This window comes from Myxine glutinosa, chromosome 1 (assembly GCF_964187855.1).
Source record: "Myxine glutinosa chromosome 1, kmMyxGlut1.1, whole genome shotgun sequence".
Taxonomy (NCBI): Eukaryota; Metazoa; Chordata; class Myxini; order Myxiniformes; family Myxinidae; genus Myxine; species Myxine glutinosa.
The window spans coordinates 233260002-233285314 of NC_136261.1; the positions used below are offsets into that span (position 1 = coordinate 233260002).

Here is a 25313-nt window from a genome sequence, read left to right on the forward strand (position 1 = left end):
GCATAATTGGTTAAGAGGAGATGGCGATTGCGGTTTCGCGTAAGACACGCACTGTGATTGGTCAATATTTTGGATAGGAAAAGCTAATTTTTTGTTCGTTTTTTCTCATTTTCTCTCTTTTGTGCAAGTTATATTCTTGACGAGTTTCACAAACTTACTGAAATATATTTATATACATCATGTTAGGATATTATGTAGTTGCAGCACGGTGGTCACAAAAGTGAAAGATTTTCGGGGTCAGCATGCAGTCTAATCCGGATCTGGATCCGATAATTTTTTAAGTGATTCTTCACCATTGAGTGATAGGGCTAAAACCGATATATAGCACGATATCTCAAAAAAAAAAATGTCGACGGATTCAGACGAAACTTGGTGAACAGGTTGTGTGTGTTGACAAGGGTGAATCGATTCAATTTTGGTGAACATCCTATCCGGCCTGTCAGTAGAATACAAAACATAAACTGTTCAGCCTGGCGTAGGTATGCGTTCTACCGAGTGTTGTTCTAGTTTTCTCATGGAAAAGACTACTTTCAGTGAAGTTGAAGCAATGATATGGATTCGGATATGAGGGTTATTTAATTTTTAAGTGATCTTCACCATTGAGAGATCGGGCGAAAGCGATATATGACATGATATTAAAAAAAGTTATGGACGCGTTATGACTAAACTTGGTGGATTAGTTGGTTAGGTGACAAGAACAAGCCGATTCGATTTTGTTTCAGGTCCAAATCCAGATCCGGCTTATCAGTGGGATACAAAACATGAACTGTTCAGCCTGGCGGAGGTTTGCTCTCTACCGACTCTCTCCGACTCACTCGGACTGACACAATCTGTCAATTTCCCGACCCAGATCTCAGTCAACAGAGCATCTTCCCTTCTGGACTTGGTTATGACTAATTTCCCTGAAAATGTCTGCTGCTCTTCTTCTGCTCCAATCGGCTCATCTGATCATGTGCATGTTAAAGTGGACATCTCTCTGACCATTCTCAGAGAGCCTCCTCAGCGTCGATGAGTCTGGCATTTCACTCAGGCCAACTGGCACGGTCTTCAAGCAGCCATCAATCATCTGGACTGGTCTCCCATCTCTACCGCCTCTGACATCAACTCATCCTGGGAATTCTTCCAAAGTAAATTGCTCTCTCATGCACAGATTTATCCCATCTCGTCTTCAGTTGTCATACCCTTCCTCCCGTCCATGGTATACGGAATCTTGTAGTGAGGCTGTTGCCCAGAAACAACTTGCTTTCGTCTCCTGGAAAGCAAATCCAACGGAAGGAAATCTCATTTCCTTTCACAACGCCCAAAACAAGTGTGTGTCCACCCTCAGGAGAGCCAGGAAACAATATCTCTCCGTTCTCAAGACCGAACTCTCTTATCTGTCTCCCTCTTCCAAATCCTGGTGGCGTCTGGTCAAATCTGTTTCTGGTGTTTGTTGCCCCCTCCATCCCCTCCCTCACCTCAAACGGCTACACGGCTGACTCTGCACGTGAAAAAGCTGAATGCCTCAACGCTGTGTTTGCCTCTAAATCTTGTGTCCCAAACCTGTCCCTCTCTGTACCCACCGTACCCAGTCGTACCCAGCTGCTCCTGGACTCTGTGTCCTTTCCTCCTGACACGGTGGAAAAGTTTCTGTCAACCCTCGACTCTGATTCTGCAACTGGACCTGAGGGCATCAGCCCACGGGTCCTAAAATCCTGTTCTTCCGCTCTTTCACTCCCTCTATCTGTTCTCTTCACCCTCTCTTTTGCTCAAGGTCATCTGCCATCTGCTTGGAAGTCAGCCAACATCACCGCTTTGCACAAAAAGGTGCAAAAACAGATCCTAGCAACTACAGACCAATCAGCCTTCTCCCAATTATCAGCAAAGTCATGGAATCCATCATTGCTTCAGATATGAAATCTTTCCTCTTCTCCAATGGCTTGATCTCTGATCATCAATTTGGTTTCAGACCTGGTCACTCTACTCTGGACATGCTGCTTCTGCTTTCTCAACAATGGATGGAGGTCCTCAATGCCAAACAGGAAATTAGAGCTGTCTCCCTTGACATATCACATGCCTTCGATACGGTCTGGCACACCGCTCTGCTCACCAAACTCTCCTCCTTTGGTATCCATGGAAATCTTCACGCATAGCTGGCGGACTTCCTCTCTAGTCGTAGTCAACGTGTGGCCCTGAATGGGTTTCTCTCATCTCCTCTTCCTGTTCAGGCTGGAGTTCCCCAGGTTAGTGTTCTGGGCCCCGTGCTTTTTCTGGTCTTCATCAATGATCTCTCTGACTCTCTTGAAAATCCTCTCTATCTCTTTGCTGATGACTCGACTCTCTGTCGCTCCATTCCTCATCCCTCAGATCGGCAGTCTACAGCCTCCTCACTCTCTGCAGACCTGGACAAAATCACAGACTGGGCAAACAAGTGGAACATGTCTTTCAATCCTGACAAATCTCACACTCTTACGATGTCTCTCCGAAAAGACCGACTGGACAACCCTCCCATCCACTTTCTGAATAATCCTCTCCAAGAAGTTCTGTCACTCAAGCTTTTGGGTCTCACTATCTGCCATCTTCTTTCCTGGGAAAACCACATTTCAAATCTGGCCTCCAAAGCCAGTCGCCGACTGGGCATCCTCCGTCGTGCGAAGTCCTTTCTTGGCACACCTGAGCTCCTCACCACATACAAGGCTTTCATCTGCAGCTCAATGGAATACTGCTCTCCCCTCTGGGCTGGTGCTCCTGCCTCACACCTAGCTCGTCTTCACGCTGTTGAAACCAAAGCGTTCAGAATCATTGGAATCTCCCGCGATGAAGCTAACTCCAAGGGCCTTTCACTCACTCACCGCAGGCAGGTTGGTGGTCTTTCCGTCTTCTACCGACTCCTCTCTGGCCTTGCCCCCCCAGCTCTCTCTCTGGGCTCTGTCCACCAAATATTCCTACAGCTCGCACAAGATCTGCCTGCAACCCTCTTATGGTTAAACTGCCAAAATCAAGACTCTCTGCTCACCTTCACTCCTTTATTCCTCTTTCTCCCACCTCTGGAACAAACTCCCTCACTCTCTTCAATCCCACTCCACCCTCCAGGTCTTTAAAACAGCTGTTCACCACCATCTCTTATCTTCCCCCATCCAAAACCTTGATGTTTTCTACCCCCGCTAATTTCACCCCAAATCCACTTTTTTGAAATACCAACTTCTGTCCTGGAAGTCTTTGGTGTCCTTGTGTTTTATACTTCTCCCACCCCCACCCCCCCTTCCCACGCCTCCTCCCCCCAAGCCCTCCCCCTCCCACATCTCCCTGCTCTCAAATGTTGTGTTTGTGTGCTTCCCCTTCTCTCCCCATCTTGTCTTCCGCTCCCTCTTTTTATATATTTTGTTTGTCTGGTTGATTTGTTTGTGAAATAAATGTTAGCTCTTTCACGAGCCTCGATTCAGTATATAAAAAACCCCCAAAAAACCGAGTGCCATTCCAGTTATTTTCATGTGTTTCACAATGCTGTATAATTCTCTCGGCACCTTTTCCCCATCCTTGGAAGCTTTTCCCTTTATCCTTACTTTTCTCACTCTGACCCTTAATTCCCCGTTCCCTGATTGGTATATTAGAAGTCGGCATCATGTAGTCTGTGTAGGCAAGTTATTTTGTTATTTTGTGACTGATGAGGCAAGCCAGTGTCTTGTAATTTGACAAGAGTTCTTTCGATTTGTTGTGCCTGCGATCCGGTAGCATAGTTGGAATACGACATCTTCCCTAACATCAGTCATTTATCGATTAGTGTCAGGCTATGATCACGTCTTGCGTGTTTTTTTGAGTAGTTTGTTGGGAATATATAATTTCAGTGGTTCAGATGAATACATCTGTAAGGTTACAGAGTGTAGAATGTAACGAACCAACAGTGTTGCAGTGGGACAGCATGTGGACGCAATAAGGGGTTGATGGCGAAACATTAGCCCATAAACAACATAAATGCAGGCATACTGTCTTGTTGGAATTAGTGGTAACAGACCCGGTGAATCTTCAAACCATTTTTTGATTAATTATTTTCATTAATTCTCAATTTTAACTTCAAGAAAACAAAATATTTGCAACAAGAGTGCAGACAATGCACGGCACTTACATAAGCAGCAATATATGTTGTATCAAAATAACCAGTCAGAATAATGTTGATGTCATCATCAATTGGAAAATATTAATTTAGTTATTTGGATATTCTAGTGTGTCCTGGTGTTGGCTTAGCGGTTAGGGTGCCGGCTTGGGATCCTAGGATCCTGGGTTCGAATCCCGGTCGATCGCTGAATTAACGCCAGGGGGGGTGACTCAGCCTGTCATCCTTCCGAGGTCGGCAAATTGAGTACCAGCTTGCTGGGATGCTGGGATGAATGATCCCGGTGAGTACCCCGATTTAGAATAGGTACACCGTATCCCTGCGCATCGTAAGAGGTGACCCAAGGGTTGGCGTCAGGAAGGGCATCCGGCCATAAAAACATTGCTTCAAACAGGGAACCATGATTGTCATGGGGCCCGCAAGGCTAACCCCCGCTCTAGCGGGGAAAAATGGCCTTAAAAAACGATCATTCATTTTCATTCATTTGGATATTCTAGTTGTCATTGATAATTGTTGCTGGCACTCTCAACGATTACGTATCCCTGCCCTAATGTGCAGAGGATCAGCACAAGAGGCACAGGCACACCCCGGGAATGATTAAACAAGTGGGACAAATTCATAGTAGAACCCTGGTAGTAATGATTATTATGATAATTGTCAATAAAATTAGCAAATCGCTTTCCATCAATTTTTTTTCCCAGAATATTTACAAGGCAGACATGGAATGGCTCCGTGGAACAGGCTGGGTCCCCATCGGGTCCCTGGATGTGGTAAAAGCGAAGCATGCCTCCAAGATCCTGAGTGAGAGACAATATCGACAGCCTGTGCAGAAGGTCGCTTTCACATCAGTAGCAGACTCCATGGAAATGGAACTCGCAAAGGCCAATGCTCTGCAAATGAATGACGTAAGTGCAAAAAGTTATCAGACACTTACCTTATCAAGAATGGTGGTGTGGGTTGAATATAAGTTGTGGTGATATTTCTGGAACTTTGTCCTGCAGAAACTGTACCGAGCGGGTGGAGAGGAGATTAAGCACAAGTACAACCTTCCTGGAGACATTCCGCAGTTCATCCAATCCAGGATAAATGCCATCAACATTAGCGATGTGAGTAAAAAAAACTTAGTGCTTATCCACCCGAAGGAATAGATTGATTTATAACTTGGTTATGTTCTTGTTGTTAGGCAAAACGGATAACTAAGTCTCACATTTTGTTTATATTCTTCTAATAATTCATTCATTTCATTCATTCATTTCATTCATACATTTCATTCATTCATTTCATTCATTCTTCTAATCATCCATCAATCGATGACATGCAATATCTTATTAACCCTCAGGTCAAGTCCCCACATTGAAGTGTTTTTAAAATATATTTGATTGTTTTGTTTTCAGTCGTTAGGCTGAACTGAGTATGTCAAAACAACACCTAAGCTCTGCTCATTCCAGCAAGTTAAATTGCCACTTGCCTTCATTCATGTTGATTGGAATTTTTAAATAACACCGATTGATTGTCGTCAACTTTAAAATATATCTCCTGTTTTACAGAACTATTACAAGCTTGGATTGGAGGAGATGAAGAAGAAAGGATATGACATGAGAGTGGATGCCATTCCTATCAAAGTCGCCAAGGCCTCGCGAGACATCGCTAGTGATGTGAGTGCCTCAAACACCTCAATGATTCGCCCTAGTTATTGTGGTGCATTGCACTTGGTCTGATTTTTAACCTTTTGTTTTATCTCCAACAGTACAAGTACAAACAAGCCCATGTTGCTGCACGGGGTCAATGTGTTGGCCTGAAAAGCCTCCAGGATGACCCCAAGCTGGTGTGGTCCATGCATTTGGCGAAAATGCAGAGCAATCGTGAGTACAAAAAAGCTTTTGAAGGAAGCAAGACAAAGTACCACGTATCAAAGGACATGATGGATGTGATCCAGGCCAAGAAAGCTCAGGAAATGATCAGCGATCTGGGATACAAACAGCAGTTCCACCATTACACCATGCCCCCGGATGCTGTCAGCTTCGCACTGGCCAGGAACAGGAATGACCTCTTGAGTGATGTAAGAGTTGCCTCGTATTGTTAATAATGACAGCTTCTTCTTTGGTCAATTGACTTTGATCATTGGTTAAACATGTTTTCTGAAATGTAACTTTTTTGCTGATATGACATGCTGAGTGATGTAACAACTGACTGCATAAAACTATTTTACACTCTATAAAAACTTACAAGAATACAATCATGAATTATCACTATGTTTGTGAAGCCTTTGCCCACTGTAGTTCTGCTCTTCCATGAGCATCCTTGTTTGAATCGAAAACAATAACAGCAATTGTTTAGATTAGTTCAGAAACGTTTTAAAGAATTAGTTTGTCATATATAAAGTGCAGGCTCATGGAAGAGTAAGGTTACAGAGTGTACCATTGGGTCAACCTGTGGACGCAACAAAGGGATGGACATACAGGAGAAGGAGAAAGAAGAGGGAAGGAAACACAGTAACTTACTTGCCAGTAGAAGGGCAAAGGTGTAGGTGAGTGGTAATGAGGATAGAAAATATCATGGACGGAGGATGACCTGAGATGGTGGTTCACTACCAATTTGAAACCCATCAGGGAAGAGTGAGATTGTTGACCAATTAAGAAAGGTCCACAAGTGTGCAAAGAGAGGAAAACAAGGAGGAGGAGTAGAAGTAGAAGTGAGGATTAGAAGGAGTAGAAAGAGGAGTAGAAGTGAGGATTAAGTTTGTAAAGTGTGAACCGCAGAGAAGGTGTTTCTGGAAGAATACATGTGACCTGGAGAGACTGGGAAGGGATGGAAAGATGAAAGAGCAGAGAGTACTAGAACGGCATTCGGTAGAGCGCATACCTCCGCCAGGATGAACAGTTTACGTTTTGTATCCCACTAATGGGCCGGATCTGGATCCGGACCTTAAATCAAAATCTAATGGGTTTGTTCTTGTCACCTACCGAATTCATCCATCAAGTTTTGTCCGAATCCGTCCACAACTGTTTTAGATATCGTGCTGTATATGGTTTTGCCTCTATCTCTCAATAGTGAAGAATCACTTAAAATTATTGGTTTTGTGGGCTGTTTGGGGTATATTGCTGACCTGGCTGTGATAAATTGAGATTTACCAAGGTCAGACTTAGCATGCCTGAGAATGCCCATTCTGCTCTCTCACTCTCTCACGCTCTCTCCCTCTCTCTCTCTCTCTCTCTCACTCTCTCTCTCTCACTCTCTCCCTCTCTCTCTCTCTCTCTCTCTCTCTCTCTCACGCTCTCTCTCTCCCTCACTCTGTCACTCCTGCTCCCGACCTCTCTCTCTCTCACACTCTCTCTCTCCCCCTCTCACTCTCTCACTCTCTCTCTCTCTCACGCTCTCTCTCTCCCTCACTCTGTCACTCCTGCTCCTGACCTCTCTCTCTCTCTCTCACTCTCTCCCCCCCCTCTCTCTCTCCCCCTCTCTCTCTCCCCCTCTCTCTCTCTCCCCCTCTCTCTCTCTCCCCCTCTCTCTCTCTCACTCTCTCTCCCCCCCGCCTCTCTCACTCTCTCTCCCCCTCTCTCTCCCCCTCACTCTCTCTCTCTCTCTCTCACTGTCTCTCTCTCCCCCCCCCCCTCTGTCTCTCTCTCTCCCCCTCTCTCTCTCTCTCTCTCTCACTCACTCTCTCTCTGTCTCTCTCTCCCTCACTCTGTCACTGCTGCTCCCGAACTCTCTCTCTCTCTCTCTCCCCCCCTCTCTCTCTCTCCCTCTCTCCCTCTCTCTCTCCCCCCCCTCTCTCTCTCCCCCTCTCTCTCTCCCCCTCTCTCTCTCCCCCTCTCTCCCCCCCTCTCTCTCTCCCCCTCTCTCTCTCTCCCCCTCTCTCTCTCTCCCACTCTCTCTCTCTCTCCCTCACTCTGTCACTCCTGCTCCCAACCCCCCCCCTCCCTCCCTCTCTCTCTCCCTCTCTCCCTCTCTCTCTCTCTCTCTCTCTCTCTCTCTCTCTAGCTGGCTGGCTTTAGAGATCAGTAGCTTTGATATTTGGCCTGCCTATGAGAGGTCTTATCGAATGGTGAGGCTGGCAATTATAAACTGAACCTCTTTAGTGGATAGCTATGGAAATAGATTAATGGGTTTGTTTGATGATATTTACAGAGTGACAGGGTGAGGCTATGAGATTATATATTATTAAATGACATGCTACAACTATTAGAGGCTAACCCCCGCTCTAGCAGGGAAAATGGCCTTAAAATGCCTGTTGTGTGTGTTGTCTCCAAATATTAGACCAGCATTGGTCCTTTCCAGGTTAGCAGAGTGGGAAGCCACTGCTGTCCGGTTGTTAGTGAGATGTGTAATTGCATACTGTCATGTGGAGTCATTTACAAAGAAGAAAATACGGTTTCCAGAGCATTGGAGAAGTTTAAAATAATGGATGAAAGCAACAGGACATTGATTGCTGATCATGACATACAACAGGACATATACTAATCACTCTGAGAAGCAAGGGGAAGCTGATGTTTCAAACATTAACCCTTCCTATCTGCTCTGATGTAGTGTTAACACCAAAATCGTCAGCTTATTCTTGCTCCCCATGGTGGGTAGCATACCTCAGTCAATGTCCCATTTATTTTATCCATTAGTTCCACCTGTCCGCCAGCACAGATTGACACTGGCCTTCACAAGCAAGACGAGTTAGTGCTTCATTCGACATTGGCGAGGTTATTAATGTTAACAAGGAACAGGAGTGGCCCCAAAACATGGCCATGCGGCACATCAGTCTCTACCTTGAGAGCCGATGAGAGGATTGACTGGAGGAAGTCAGCAAGCCAGGAAACTACCTGGCCTTGTATTTCGTGGGCAGTGGGCTTGGCAAGCAGAGCAGGGTGCTAGACTATTGAATTATATTTTTGAATTGAATGCCAGATTATTTTTTCCCAGAGACACAGCTTTGGCCTTCTTCTTGAGATTAAAGGTGTACACTCATTGTTCTGAGAGATGCAGCAGCATAGCCAAAGTTGACTCACTGAGACAGAATACAAGCTGATGATCAGAGATCAGGCCATTTAAGAAATGTGAAGATGATGTCATCTGGCATGATGCATTCCATGATCTTGATAAGAATTGGATGTAGGTTCTCAGCATGAGAGAGAAATCCTTTTCTCACCTTGTATATTTGGCTGAAGTTGACAGTCTTTCAAGCAGATGAGAGGTGGCTGAAGATGAGGACAGGCTGAAACCAGCCAAACGATTGGATAGGCGAGATCAGTAGAGCAGGACTTGATAGCAAGGGCCATGCTACCATCTGGGCCTTTTGCTGGGGCAAGGTCAGGAATGACCAAAGCCTTCCCTACCTTCTTTGGTGGAAAGGTCTCAGTATCCAGGAGTTAGTGTGTACGAATGGGCAAGGTGGGAACAGAGAGGAATTGGTTGGGTACACAGGTTTTTGTCGGCAAATACAGAGTTTAGACATTCTGCATTGTCTCCAGCTGAGTCAGCTGTTTTGCCATTTGAGGTGAGGGAGGAGATCAGGTAGGAACACATACAAAAGATAGACCTAACAGGGTGCCACCAGGACTTTGGAGATGGAGACAAGAGGGAGAGTTCAGTCTTAAGTTTTTGCAGAGTATGTTTTCTGGCTTGCTTTAGGTTGGAGACACTTATTGTGAGCCTTGTGAAAGGAACTAATTTTGCTCGTGGTTGGCTGCGCCTTGCATGATGAGAATGAAAATAGCTTGCCTACCACAGCCATGTAACAGTATCCAGTCTACTATGGTCTAGACTCCAGAGGATGGGTATTATGGCTGAAGATGACATGGAATACACCAGTGCATGAGACAGATCAGGTGTTTGTGAAAACTTTTCCAGCCGCAGTCAATATCAGATATGGAGGAGAATGAAGTGCACCTATTTTTTGTTTGGGCAGATTGCAAACCTTGCCAGTTGATCTGAGTAAAAAACCAGACGGTGGTGCTTTGGTAGCATTGACTCTTATAACACCCAGAGATGTTTTGATTTTTACAAGTGTTTTTGACCAGGAAGCAAAATGGGGAGGAGGAGGAACAGTCGAGGTTGGATTGAAACTTTGTCATTAACAGTTCCAGGAGGACGTAACATTTGAGGAGATCCCAGTTTGGAAGTCCACAGATTGGGATAGACTCTTGGAATTGCAGGAGGAGTTAGCTGCTGTACCATGGTTGTTGCAGTGCCATCTCTCAGCCAACTACCATGGTGGCAGTTAACATTGCCACAGATTAGGAATAGAGCATTAGGATGGGTGGCTATTAGTTGTTTTATATGTTAGCAAAAAGAGAGGTTTATAAGGTTTCCTCATTGTTGGGTGAATAGTACATCACACATACAAACATTAGTTTGTTGCCTCGAGGAATGTACAGCCATAGGGGTTTCATTGGGTTAGGAGTCATTAAGGCATAACCTGGGGTATTGGGGATAGAGCTCTTCATTTCCACAATCATCCGACCAATTCTTCAGACAGTTGGCCTGTCATGACGTAAAATAGCCAGGAAAAGACACGAGTCAGGGACGTCCAATGAGAGGAAAATATATGTTAAACCCACAATGTCCGGAGTGGCAGCAGCCACTCCGGACATTGTGTGAAGGGATCTGTGATGTTAGGATGGACTTCCCAAATGTTAGAGGCCATTACTGTTATACAAGGGGTAGGGGTAAGACCTGATAGGATAAGGGATCGTGGGTGGGGAAGCATTGACTGGTGTGAGGGCAATACGGGTGGGAGAAAAGCAGCATGTCTGTGAGACACGGAGGTACATGGATGGGTGGCAGAGGAGCATGGGTAGGTGGGAAGAGATGCAAGTGCTGCCGGAGTATAGGGTGCTTTACTGCCATGTATCTGCACTCACTGGATTTCAGAATCCTAATCTCAGCAACAGATAGACACACATCACAGGCAGGGTGGAGGGAAGGTGGTAACAAAGTGCAAATAAAATCATGGGCCATTGCTATAATGTGAAAGGGGGGTTGTTTCGCTGTTTAGTTTTCTCATCTGAATCTTATGTTAAAATCTCATATTCTTTCTTCATTCGTTCATTGTCCTTGTAATTCATGTTAAAGTTTACTAATGTCTCCTAAAGTTTTCATTCTGCATGTGACTTGTGGACAAGCTCCAATATGATCCTTAGATCAATGTTTTCGAGAAAAAACACATTAAAGAAGCAGTGCTGTAAGAATATGAAGGGATGCAGTTTTGTGAGCAAGTAACATTGTATAATGATCTTGGCCAACTTGGCCAACAGGGAAAGTAGGATGATGGGATTCATCTCAACACAAAATAGGGGCCAAGCTTTTTTCCAAGTTTTGTGTTCAATACAAATATGGCAGGTTATACACCCTGATTGAATCCCGTGTCGTATTAATTGATGTGTTTTCCCCTGCATATGTAAACGCTGTAAATCGATCTTTTGTATGAAAATATTGAAAGTTATCAGAGAATGTGTCCACACAGGCAATACAATGAGTAAATACATTTCAATTAATCCTTTTTTCCAGAATATTTACAAGGCAGACATGGAATGGCTCCGTGGAACAGGCTGGGTCCCCATCGGGTCCCTGGATGTGTTAAAAGCGAAGCATGCCTCCAAGATCCTGAGTGAGAGACAATATCGACAGCCTGTGCAGAAGGTCGCTTTCACATCAGTAGCAGACTCCATGGAAATGGAACTCGCAAAGGCCAATGCTCTGCAAATGAATGACGTACGTGCAGAAAGTTATCAGACATTTACCTTATTAAGAATGGTGGTGTTGGTTGAATATAAGTTGTGGTGATATTTCTGGAACCTTGTCCTGCAGAAACTGTACCGAGCGGGTGGAGAGGAGATTAAGCACAAGTACAACCTTCCTGGAGACATTCCGCAGTTCATCCAATCCAGGATAAATGCCATCAACATTAGCGATGTGAGTAAAAAAAAAAAAATCAGTTCCTAATCCCTCTAAAGGGGACGTCGAATCATGCTCTAATCTAATATGTGCATAATTATTTGTAAAGAGAGTCATTTAATTTGTCAAATCTCATATAATGTATATGTTCTTCTAATTAATTATTTGATTGAAGTTCATTTGGAAACACCCTCCTGAAATGTTTCTTCCAATTAAAAAATGATGTTTCAGCCTGCTAGGCTAAAGTGTAGATCCAAAAAGAATAATGAAAATCTGTTAATTTCTGAAAGTTAAATTGCTATCTCTCTTGATCATGTTCATTTGGGCAATTTTAAAAACTGATTGTCATGAAATTCATAAATTTTCTATTTTTCAGAATTACTACCGGCGAGGGTGGGAGGAGACCAAGAAGAAAGGATATGACATGAGAGTGGATGCCATTCCTATCAAAGTCGCCAAGGCCTCGCGAGACATCGCTAGTGATGTAAATATATTCAACATCTAGTTTCAACAATACCCTTTACTTATGGTGGTGCATCACACTCGGACTATTTCTTAACTTTCGTTTTCTCTCCAACAGTATAAGTACAAACAAGCCCATGTTGCTGCTCGGGGTCAATGTGTTGGTCTGCAAAGCCTTCAAGATGATCCCAAGCTGGTATGGTCCATGCACGTGGCCAAGATTCAAAGTGACCGTGAATACAAAAAGGGCTTTGAGGAAAGCAAGACAAAGTACCACGTATCATCGGACACGATGGACGTGGTTCAGGCCAAGAAAGCTCAGGAAATGATCAGCGATCTGGGATACAAACAGCAGTTCCACCACTACACCATGCCCCCGGATGCTGTCAGCTTCGCACTGGCCAGGAACAGGAATGACCTCTTGAGTGATGTAAATATGTAAAATTGTAATTGGTTAGTTTTCATTGCATTTATTAATGATTCATTCTCCTATCCTAATTCATGGCCTGATTGTTCCAATAGAGTGTTTACAAAGCAGACATGGAGTGGCTCCGTGGAACAGGCTGGGTTCCCATTGGTTCCCTGGATGTGGAAGCAGCCAAGCAGGCCTCCAAGATCCTGAGTGAGAGGAAATACCGACAACCCGTGCAAAATGTTGCTTTCACAGCTGTGGCTGACTCGATGGGGATGGAGCTAGCAAAGGCCAATGCTCTGCAAATGAATGATGTGAGTGAGAAGAAATGTTGTTACAATAGAGGATAAGAGATAGAGGATAAGAGATAGAGGATAAGATGGGGAGATCTCGCGAGATCTTGGAGACGGCGGCAGGGATTTTCGAAGCTCCACACGGTCTCCACGTTTTTCGAAGTTAAGTCTGTTCACAATTGTATTTTGTCGAAACTGTATTTATCTTTCGGTGTGTGAAGTTATTGTGTGCAACTTTGGTTGTTTCTCGGTGTTTATCTTTCATAAATTGATCGTCTGTTTGCCGTGTCGCGAGCAAGGCCTTGTACAGTGTGCACTGTACAACCTTGAGGCTTTGTTTTTCTCTCAGTGGTCCGTCGTTTGTGATCCAATAACTTTCGTTCTCTGTATTCCCAGTCTTTTCACCCATAGCCTACTTCCTTGTGTAAATCTCAACTCAAAAAAAAAAAAAAAACATTTCCTTCTCTGTTCTCATTCGTTTATTCATTCTTATTCGTTCGTTCGTTCTTCGACCACGTGTTTCTCCCCCATTTCCCCAGATAGTTTTCACTCATTAACCTTCAATGTTTACACTTTCCCCTCAAGTTATGTATTCCGTCATATTTTATAACACCTTTTTCTTCTTCTTCTTTAAAAGGCTGCTTTCGACTTGCTCACCAAATCAATTCATCCCAAAAAAAATATCCATCTCCTATAGTGCCTTTGTTCTACATTCCCTAAACTCTCCTGCACTCCATCCTCCATCCAGCGTCCTTAAACGTATTTTTAACTCGAAGGTCACAAGAAACTCATTTTGCAATAAATGTTCGTTTCCCATAAATCGTACACTTTCAAAAATCCAATCTCACCCCTCCCCTCCAAATCTTCCCCATAACCCCTCCCCTCCAAATCTTCCCCATCACCCCTCCCCTCCAAATCTTCCCCATCACCCATCCCTTTCAAATCTCCCCCCTTGCCCCCTCCCTCCTAAACTACCCCCTCACCCCTCCCCGCCAAGACGCCCCCTCGCCCCTCCCCTCCTAGACTCCTGCCTCACCCCTCCCCTCCAAATCTCCCCCATATCCCATCCCTTTCAAATCCCTCCCCTTGTCCCTTCCCTCCCAAACTCCCCCCTCACCCCTCCCCTTCAAATCTCCCCACCCTCATTGCTTCTCAATTTCCCCCCGCTCACTCCCCCTCCTCAAAGCGTCCTCCCCGCTTCTTCCCCCTTCAAACTCTCACCTCCATCTCCCCCAACCTTCTGCCTCGCTCTTCCCCCTCCTCAAATAACACCTCATTGTGGCTCACCCAATCACCATCAAACCTTTTGTCCGCCCCATCCTTCCCTTTCTCCGAGCTATTCTGAAATCTCTGACACACCTTCAACAGCTCTCCCTACCTCTTCCACCTCTTCCACATCTTACCCTACCCCTCCTCCCCCCTGTTCTGTATCTGATGCTCCCCCTTCCTCTTCATTAACGGTATGGACCTCAAACATCCGGGGCCTTCGTTCAAACTTAACTGATCTCTCCATACAGGTTGCTTCTGTCAAACCAGACGTGATCTGCTTAACAGAAACTTTCCTCCTTTATGATGTCTCTGATTCCATAGTATCTCTCCCGGGCTACTCCCTCCTCCGGTATGATAGACCTGAGCCTCGTCCTGGAGGCGGGGTTGCTATCTTTATCAAAAACTCTCTTCCTCACTCGCCCTGCACTGCACTCTCTCCACCTCACCCCCAGGAATACCTCTGGCTACGGCTTCCCCTTCGCTCCCACCTCTTGTTCATATGTGTGTTGTACCGTCCACCAAACAGTGATGACTCCATCTACATCTCGCTGTCTGATGATATGGACCAACTTCTATCTACTCATCCCAACTCTCTCTTCCTCATATGTGGTGATTTCAACTGTCATCATGCCAGTTGGCTGGGTGTGGGTACCTCTCTCACCAGCCATGGCTCCTCAGCAAAGGACTTCTGCGACTCACTGGGACTGACACAATCTGTCAATTTCCCGACCCGGATCTCAGTCAACGGAACATCTTCTCTTCTGGACTTGGTTATGACTAACTTCCCTGAAAATGTCTGCTGCTCTTCTTCTGCTCCGATCGGATCATCTGATCATGTCCTTGTTAAAGTGGACATCTCTCTGACCATCCTCAGGGAGCCTGCTCAGCGTCGACGAGTCTGGCATTTCACTCAGGCCAACTGGCACGGTCTTCAAGCAGCCATCAATCATCTGGACTGGTCTCCCATCTCTACCACCTCTGACATCAACTCATCCTGGGAATTCTTCCAAAGTAAATTGCTCTCTCTCATGCACAGATTTATCCCATCTCGTCTTCAGTTGTCATACCCTTCCTCCCGTCCATGGTACACGGAATCTTGTGGTGAGGCTGTTGCCCAGAAACAACTTGCCTTCGTCTCCTGGAAAGCAAATCCAACGGAAGGAAATCTCATTTCCTTTCACAAAGCCCGAAACAAGTGTGTGTCCACCCTCAGGAGAGCCAGGAAACAATATCTCTCCGTTCTCAAGACCGAACTCTCTTATCTGTCTCCCTCTTCCAAATCCTGGTGGCGTCTGGTCAAATCCGTTTCTGGTGTTTGTTCCCCCTCCATCCCCTCCCTTACCTCAAACGGCTACACAGCTGACTCCGCACGTGAAAAAGCTGAATGCCTCAACTCTGTGTTTGCCTCTAAATCTTGTGTCCCAAACCCATCCTTCTCTGTACCCACCATACCCAGTCGTACCCTGCTGCTCCTGGACTCCGTGTCCTTTCCTCCTGACAAGGTGGAAAAGTTTCTGTCAACCCTCGACTCTGATTCTGCAACTGGACCCGACGGCATCAGCCCACGGGTCCTAAAATCCTGCTCTGCTGCTCTATCTCACCCTCTCTCTGTTCTCTTCACCCTCTCTTTTGCTCAAGGTCAACTGCCATCTGCTTGGAAATCAGCCAACATCACCGCTTTGCACAAAAAAGGTGCAAAAACAGATCCTAGCAATTACAGACCAATCAGCCTTCTCCCAATTATCAGCAAAGTCATGGAATCCATCATTGCTTCTGATATGAAATCTTTCCTCTTCTCCAATGGCTTGATCTCTGATCATCAATTTGGTTTCAGACCAGGTCACTCTACTCTGGACATGCTGCTTCTGCTGTCTCAACAATGGATGGAGGTCCTCAATGCCAAACAGGAAATTAGAGCTGTCTCCCTCGACATATCACGTGCCTTCGACACGGTCTGGCACCCCGCTTTGCTCACCAAACTCTCCTCCTTTGGTATCCATGGAAATCTCCACGCATGGCTGGCGGACTTCCTCTCTAGTCGTCGTCAACGTGTGGCCCTGAATGGGTTTCTCTCATCTCCTCTTCCTGTTCAGGCTGGAGTTCCCCAAGGCAGTGTTCTGGGCCCCGTGCTTTTTCTGGTCTTCATCAATGATCTCTCTGACTCTCTCGAAAATCCTCTCTATCTCTTTGCTGATGACTCCACTCTCTGCCGCTCCATTCCTCTTCCCTCAGATCGGCAGTCTGCTGCCTCCTCACTCTCTGAAGACCTGGACAAAATCACAGACTGGTCAAACAAGTGGAACATGTCTTTCAATCCTGACAAATCTCACACTCTTACTATGTCTCTCCGAAAAGATCGACTGGACAACCCTCCCATCTACTTTCTCAACAATCCTCTCCAAGAAGTTCTGTCGCTCAAGATTTTGGGTCTCACTATCTGCCATGATCTTTCTTGGGAAAACCACATTTCCAAGCTGGCCTCCAAAGCCAGTCGCCGACTGGGCATCCTCCGTCGTGCGAAGTCCTTCCTCGGCACACCTGAGCTCCTCACCACATACAAGGCTTTCATCCGCAGCTCAATGGAATACTGTTCTCCCCTATGGGCCGGTGCTCCTGCCTCACACCTAGCTCGGCTTCACGCTGTTGAAACCAAAGCTTTCAGAATTATTGGAATCTCCCGCGATGAAGCTATCTCTGAGGGCCTTTCACTCACTCACCGCAGGCAGGTAGGTGGTCTTTCTGTCTTCTACCGACTCCTCTCCGGCCTTGCACCCCCAGCTCTCTCTGTGCTCTGTCCCCCAAATATTCCTACAGGTCGCACAAGATCTGCCAGCAACCCTCTGATGGTTAAACTGCCGAAATCTCGGCTCTCCGCTCACCTTCACTCTTTCATTCCTCTTTTCTCCCGCCTCTGGAACAAACTCCCTCACTCCCTTCAATCCCACTCCTCCCTCCAGGTCTTTAAAACAGCTGTTCACCACCATCTCTTATCTTCCCCCATCCAAAACCTTGATCTTTTCTACCCCCGCTAATTCACCCCAGATCCACCTTGTTTGAAATTCCAACTTCTTTCCTGGAAGTCCTGGCAGTGTCCATATGTTTTATACCTCTCCCACTGCCCCCTTCCCACGCCCCCCCCCCCCCCCCCAAAGCCCTCGCCCTCTCTCAGATCTCTCGATGTCTCCATGTCTCTCGGTCCCTGCTCTCAAATGTTGTGTTTGTGTCCTTCCCCCTCTCTCCCCATCTTGTCTACCGCTCCCTATGTTATATGTTTTATGTGTCGGTTTGTCTTTCTGTGTGATTAATGTTCGCTCTTTCACGAGCCTCGATATTGTATACAAAAAAAAAAAAAAAAAAAAAAAAAAAAAAAAAAAAAAAAAAAAAAAAAAAAAAAAAAAAAAAAAAAAAAAAAAGAGGCATCAAGATGTGCCATGCACAGATTGCTGAACAAATGGCTAGTTCATAAATTTACAAAGCTCATTTTTGTGGATATAATTGATAGTTAGAAATTGGAAGTGTGGGGCCCTGCACTGTGTCAGGTTGAAAACTTTACATTTTGTATCCCACTGATGGGCCGGATCTGCATCCGAACCTTAACCAAAATCGAATTGGCTTGTTATTGCCACCTACTCAACTCATGCACCAAGTTTTGTCATAATCAGTCCACAACTTTTTGTCAGAAGAATCACTTTAAAAATTATAGTATCTGGATCTGGATCTTCACCAAAATCAAAACAATTCTCTCTTGTCACACACCCATCCTGCCCACCAAGTTTCGTCCGAATTTGTTCTTACCTTTTTGAGATATCCTGCTCACAGACAGACACATAAACAAACAGACAAACACACAGGGGTGAAAACATAACCTCCATCCACTTTCGGTGGTGGAGGTAAATCGTAGAAAACATGTTCTGATCTAACAGTGCAATGCCAATGTACAATAATCAAGTTGTAAGGAAAGTGTGAACATGAAACATCAGTTACATGGATATAAAACAAACCCCAAAATATATTTTGAATAATTTCCAGGTATATTTTTGTCTGACAGGATGCTTCAGTGGTAGGTAGCACATCTATATTTGAGTTGTCATTAGTCTGGCTTTGATTCACATCCTGACTATAAAGTGCTGGATTGGTGCTTCCAGGCAGGGAAATACATCAACAAGTGTGCCAACCATTGAATGGACATTAAGCTGAGTGTCCTGTCACCTAGCATTATTTGGTGAAGATTAATAGATTAAAATTCGGACTGTCATTTTCCAATATTATGTGAATTATTCTGTCACCCTGTACCAAATTCAAAATTACTGGCCAAATCCTCCGCATTCTAACGCCAGTCGTGGCCGGCCAGTTTTTGATAGACTTGGGCCAAACTTCCCCTTTAGCTAGGCCCATAAGAAGGCAGGATTCATTGGAGCCGTTAAACAAGTCGTAGTTGTAGATCCAGGTACAATGTAGAAAATCATGGCTGAATGGCTTAGTATTGTAAACTTAGCCATGTGGAACACTTTCAGTATGCCATTTTAGAAATCATGGAGGGAATTGGAGGACGTGGCATGTGATTGGAATTTTAATTAATGCATCGATCATAATACTGATTTGAGAATTACAAAGTCATTTTTCTGATGAGTCGGAAAAATAACCAATACATTAGTATTGTCTGAATTGAGGACTATCTTTCCTTGTCGAAAATGTACAGGAATAATTTCTGCACATCATTTGAAATACAAAGAAAACGAGAAAGAGCAATCAGAGATTGCAGACCCTCGCCAGCCAGGTCGTGTTTTTAGTGTTTTTTTAAAGGCTTTTGTGTTAAAACAAATGTGGCGGCCGAACCACGTGACCGATGACGTCATCATTATTTATTTTTCTCCACCAATTTATCCCTACATGATGCTCAATAAATTTCATCTTGATTGGATGAAGTTTTGTACTTGTCGAGTTATGACATCATCATTAACATATGTTATTCCCCATGGAGAGTTCTTTACAATGAGCCATGTCTCATTTTTTCTATGAAGTGTTTTCGGAGATATAGAGGTGCAAAGTTTTTCAGTTTTCCAAGATGGCGCATGTACCACGTGACCTATGACGTCATAATCAATAAAAAATTATACAGGTGGAGTTGCACCTGTGGTGAAATTTTCCTGTCAATCGGACCAACGGTTGCAGAGAAAATCATGTTTATTCTGTGTGGACAAACAGACAAACAAACAAACAGACAGACAAATAGATAAACGGACTCAAATGCAATACCTTTTCCTCTGGTGAGGGTAACAACTGTCAAAGCCATAAGCAATAAAGCAAACAAATTGTGAAATAAATAATTACAATGTGGTATAGTTATTTTATGGTGATTTGGATATGATGACAGTTGTGAATAAACTTTCAACTTTGAGTTGATGTTGATTGTTGAAACAACTTTTCAAATGGAAATTGTCTATAGAATCAAATACAGTCGGACCCTGACATTCGCCGTCCCAACATTCATGGTTTCTGCATATTTGCGGTTGATACATTGTGACCTGCTTCGACATTATTGGTCCTATGTTGCCCATATTCGCGGTTGATACATTGTGACCTGCTTCTACATTCTTGGTCCTATGTCGCACATATTCGCGGTTTTTAGCGGGTGCAAAAATTTTTTCCACGAACTGTGAGCATGACAGTTCTCAAACATATCTTCTACCTAACCCTAAGCAAAAAACATCTTCAACGAGCTGCGAGCATGACCGGCTTCTACATTCACTCCCTTTTTAATGAATCAGGAACTGCTGGGAAACCTATCCCCCTCTTCACCATTGAAAAAAATGCCACGACATTCACAGATTTTCCTTGACATTCACAGATTTTCCTTGACATTTGCGTGATTTTCCTTGACATTCGTGAGATTTTCCTCGACATTCGTGGGATTTTTCATGAATCAGGAATCGCCGGGAACCTATCCCACCTTTTCCAATTGAAACATTGCCTCCATATTTGCAGTTTCAACATTCACGGCATTTTCCCGGAACGTATTCCCCACGAATGTCGGGGTCCGACTGTACCTTGTTCTTATTCCTAACAATAATGGCACAAACACGAATTACCTTGACTTTCTTATGATAATAATAATAATAATAATGCATTTATTTTATATAGTGCTTTTCAGGGAGCCCAAAGACGCTTTGACAGAGTGCAAAACATAATGCATAACAAAACATAAAAACAATTGCAAAAAACAAGAATCAATAGGGAAATATTCAAAGCAAAAAGGAGGGAGAAGGAGAAGAGATAGTCAGGGGTTAAATGCTGTGGGTTAAATGTTGAATGCAGTGTTGAACAGGTGGGTCTTGAGTGATGTTTTGAATGTGGTGAGTGAGGAGGAGTCTCTGATGGTGTGAGGTAGTGAGTTCCAGAGGGTGGGAGCAGCGATGGAGAAGGCCCTGTCCCCCCAGGATCTGAATTTGGTCCGGATGGGGCGGGGGGGGGGGGGGGGTCAGGAGGTTGGTACCAGCAGAGCGGAGGTTGCGGTTGGGAGTGTGTCTGGAGAGGAGGTCAGCCAGGTAGGATGGGGCCAGGTTATGGAGGGCTTTGTAGGTCAAGAGGAGGATTTTGTACTGGATTCTCTGGGAGATGGGGAGCCAGTGAAGCTTGTAAAGGACGGGGGTGATGTGGTCACGGGTCCGGGAATGGGTGAGTAGACGGGCAGCGGAGTTCTGAATGTATTGGAGTTTATTGGTGATTGTTGAGGGTGAACCATAGAGGAGGCTATTGCAGTAGTCCAGACGGGAGGTGATGAAGGCGTGGATGAGGGTTTCTGCAGCCGTGGAGGGGAGGGATGGACGGATACGGGCGATGTGATAGATAAAAAATATACAGTACATTCACTACAGAATGCTATAAATGGAAATAGATTAAGTCTTGGCTTCATGGCTTCATGACATTAATATAGGATGCCATTGGCGATCCAGCAATAGCAAATTTGCTATTTTTACGTAAACCCCTCAAAAGTGATTCATTGAATACTTTGTGATGTAAAGAGCTGGCAGGATAGCCTAGAAGTATATGCACTCACTTTTAAGACATATACTTTACATTTACTAGACGTATATGTACAGTATAGAAGTGTACTGTACTTTTAAGCAGTACAGCCTTGTTCCGAATCCCAACCCAGCTATAAACATTCCGGTGTTTCAAAGGCAGTGCGAGGCATCATTGTGTGTGTGTGTAAAAAAACAAATTGAATATCATTCCGAAAAAGTTTGAATGTCCACGTATTACTTACAACCATGTAGGTTTCCTTCTTTTTTTCATAGGTATTTTAAAGTTTTTCACAATCTTGCATTTTGCAGACTTTTTCCTTCAATAATTAATCCTTCTTCTGTCATTTTATATTTTATCTCATTTATCATTTTTATTTTATTTATCTTATTTTATTTTATTTTTTACATTTTTATTATATTTTATCATTTTATCTTTATTTATCATTTTATATTCCTGCGGAGCCCCTTTATTATTACATCCTGAATAATCTCTCCTCTAACAGATGGAATTACTGTATTTTTCCATTCGCCTGACTGGTCATCTAAATTTGGTTTGAATTTTACATTTGACATTTGCTTTTACAGAAACTCTATCGAGCCGGGGCAGAGAAGGTGAAACACAAATACATACTTCCTGCCGACGCACCCCAGTTTATTCAGTCTCGGGTCAATGCCATCAACCTTAGTGATGTGAGTAGACGTTTTGCTAATCGTTGATGCCTTGTTGAGTGATCTCAGTCATGTCTTTATTCAGCCAATCGATCTACTTCTCTTTGAGTTAATTCTCAACAGAAATGCATTTTATTTCATATTTTAGAGTTTTTTGAGTAAAAAATAATAGTGTTTGTACAGCAAACTGCAATTTGCTAAATTAGGTGTTTTATCTCAAAAAACGACTTGAAGCTGAAGAATGTTTAAAACATTTATTCAGAAACTAGCATTTAAATTTGTAATAGTATTTGGCAGTGAGCTTATCACAATTAACTTTTATTTAATGTGGAGTGTGATTTATTTACCTTATTGTGAATAATTGAAGAGCACAGTGCGTAATGTACATCATTGAGGAAGTTCAGATGTTTACCCTTTTTGTGCCACTACATTTAAGGTTGAAAAGAATGATATAATTTGACAATGATTGTTCTAATTTAGACATTAATCCTAATCTTAGCTTATGTGTGCGTTAAAGAACCACCTTTAGAGGCCATTTTTCCCCACAGAGCAGGGGTTGGCCTTTTTCGGGCACCGTGGTCCCCTTTTTGAAGCAATATTTTATGGCCGGATGCCCTTCCTGCCGCCAACCCTGTTAGTCACACAAGGAATTACCAGTGAACTGGTACTCAATTTGCCGACCTTGGAAGGATGACAGGTCGGGCTGGGATGACAGGCTGTTCGATACATGAGTCAACCCCCCCTGGCGTTAATTCAGCGATCAACCGCGATTTAAACTCAGGATCCTAGGATCTCAAGCCGGCACCCTAACCGCTAAGCCAACACGAGGCTATGGTGTTAAAGGATTTCAAATTATTTGTAGTATTTTTTTCTTTTTCAATATGTAATTTTTATGCTGCTGAAATGTGATATTTGGGTATAGCTACATGTACAATTTTATTTTCAAAAGAATACTTTTTTTTTTGTATACAAGATTGAGGCTCGTGTAAGAGCTAACATTAATCACAAAAAGACAAACTAACACATAAAACATATGATAAAGGGAGCGGGAGACAAGATGGAGAGAGAGAGAGGGAAGCACACAGGCACAACATTTGAGAGCAGAGACATCGGGAGATCTGTGGGAGGGAGAGGCCTTGGGGGGAGGTGGCATGAGAAGGGGAGCAGGGGGTGGGAGAGGTACAGAACACATGGACACTGCTAGGACTTCCAGGAAAAAAGTCGGTATTTCAAAAAAGTGCATCTGGGGTGAATTAACGGGGGTAGAAAAGATAAAGGTTTTGGATGGGGGTGAACAGCTGTTTTAAAGACCTGGAGGGAGGAGTGGGATTGAAGAGAGTGAGGGAGTTTGTTCCAGAGGCGGGAGAAAAGAGGAATGAAAGAGTGGAGGTGAATAGAGAGTCTTGATTTTGGCAGTTTAACCATAAGAGGGTTGCTGGCAGGTCTTGTGCGACCTGTAGGAATATTTGGGGGACAGAGCACAGACAGAGCTGGGGGAGCTAGACCGGAGAGGAGTCGGTAGAAGACAGAAAGACCACCAACCTGCCTGCGGTGAGTGAGTGAAAGGCCCTCGGAGTTAGCTTCATCGTGGGAGATTCCAATGATTCTGAAAGCTTTGGTTTCAACAGCGTGAAGCCGAGCTAGGTGTGAGGCAGGAGCACCGGCTCAGAGGGGAGAACAGACGATACTTTGGCCTTTGTTCTAACAATTTAATTGTCCTTTTTCATATAGGAGACCATATATGAGGAAAATTCATTAAGATGCACTTTATTATCTTCCTGATAAAAGAGCAATGACCTCAATCATTTTATTTTACAAATGCCACAGTTTGTGTATGAGCAATGGGCGATTACAGGAAATGCAGTTATCACAATTACCAAGAGTAGAGAAAACAAAACTACAACACATTGCAGGTAACTGATCACTTGGATGGAAGGGTCACAGACAGGCTTGAGATTTGAGAGGAACTGGTAGCATGCAGCCACCTCGAATCGCTGGAGAAACATGACTGGATACTGAAATGAGTCAAGTAATGGGATTAAAGAGAATGAATGAGAAAATTCAGATAGTCAGATTAGATCTTGGAAGAAAAAGAAGTAAAATGTTATTAGAGGAGCATGTGCTACCTTACTGATGTGGAAATGGGGTGGGAAGATGGAGAGCAGTTGGAGAGCTGGAACAAGATCGGAGCTAGTGATAAAGAAATAAGGGGTGCCAATACAATACCTTTGATTGGCCTGCTTTGGTTTTGCAAGAGATTACTAGATTCAGCAGGTTAGTAAGAGCTACAAAATATATTCAAGATTCTGAATTCTACAGCAGTCCAAGGTGGCCAGGTGAACTGCTCAAGCTCTTGCCACTGTGGGAGGGTATCCATGATGGTGTCGGTGGAGGCCTTGTGCTTCCTGAGAAACTCGGAAAAACAAAATAAAGTTGAAGCTTGGTATTGGGTACCAAATTAGCAATTTATATTAAATGCATTTATGTTAAAAACCAATTTGAAATTAACTTTCTTTGAAATTGCTGTTATCAAACGAACAAAACAAAATTAAAGGGAAATGATTTGATAAATAATAAATATCTATAATTTGTATAATTAAGATATATTATCTTTGAGGTTTATATAGAACTCAAACATGTTATTCATAAAATCTGATATGATTAACTTGATTGACATTTACCCTTTATTTTCTTGCCTTTCTGGATTTAATTAATCATGACGTTTATTCCACAGCACGGCCAACTTTATCTTTGGTTGGAAATACTGAAAATGGAAATGAAATTCCCTTGTTCATCATACAAAGTTATTTTCTAAATATTGTGGTGTGTTACAATCTGGGGGATGGAGTATGACATGTTTTTTTGTTTTTTTAATATGTGGAGTGTCCATTTATTTGGAAGGTATTTATTAGGAGTTGTTTCCATATGCTTGGAACATTGATGGGTTAAGCATTTAGCTTCAATGTGGGAAGGAATTCACCACATACGTAGCTTCACTGACCTACATCAATTTATTCAACATCAGCCTGGGAGTTCATTAAACGAGTTTTCTTCATGTCGTGTTTGTGATGCCCAATGTGTGACATTGCCTGGCACCTGGTGTTCCGATGTAGTGTGCCGGATGAGCAGTTTTTTTTTGTTTGTTTTTTTGTATACAAGATCGAGGCTCGTGTAAGAGCTGAAAAGTGTGCTCAACATCACCATATTCC

The 25313-nt window shown here is 43.8% G+C and overlaps 1 protein-coding gene across 1 annotated transcript in view; it reads left to right on the forward strand.

Annotated features, from left to right (window-relative positions):
* Positions 1 to 25313, forward strand: part of LOC137435018 (nebulin) — a gene marked incomplete at its 3' end in the record, with an annotated part of 363563 nt that overhangs the window by 180129 nt on the left and 158121 nt on the right. Inside the window, 10 exon segments of the mRNA XM_078785019.1 lie at positions 4792 to 4995; positions 5092 to 5196; positions 5638 to 5745; positions 5838 to 6149; positions 11588 to 11791; positions 11888 to 11992; positions 12351 to 12458; positions 12555 to 12866; positions 12959 to 13162; positions 22021 to 22125. Of these exon segments, the coding sequence (XP_078641145.1) occupies positions 4792 to 4995; positions 5092 to 5196; positions 5638 to 5745; positions 5838 to 6149; positions 11588 to 11791; positions 11888 to 11992; positions 12351 to 12458; positions 12555 to 12866; positions 12959 to 13162; positions 22021 to 22125 (1767 nt within the window).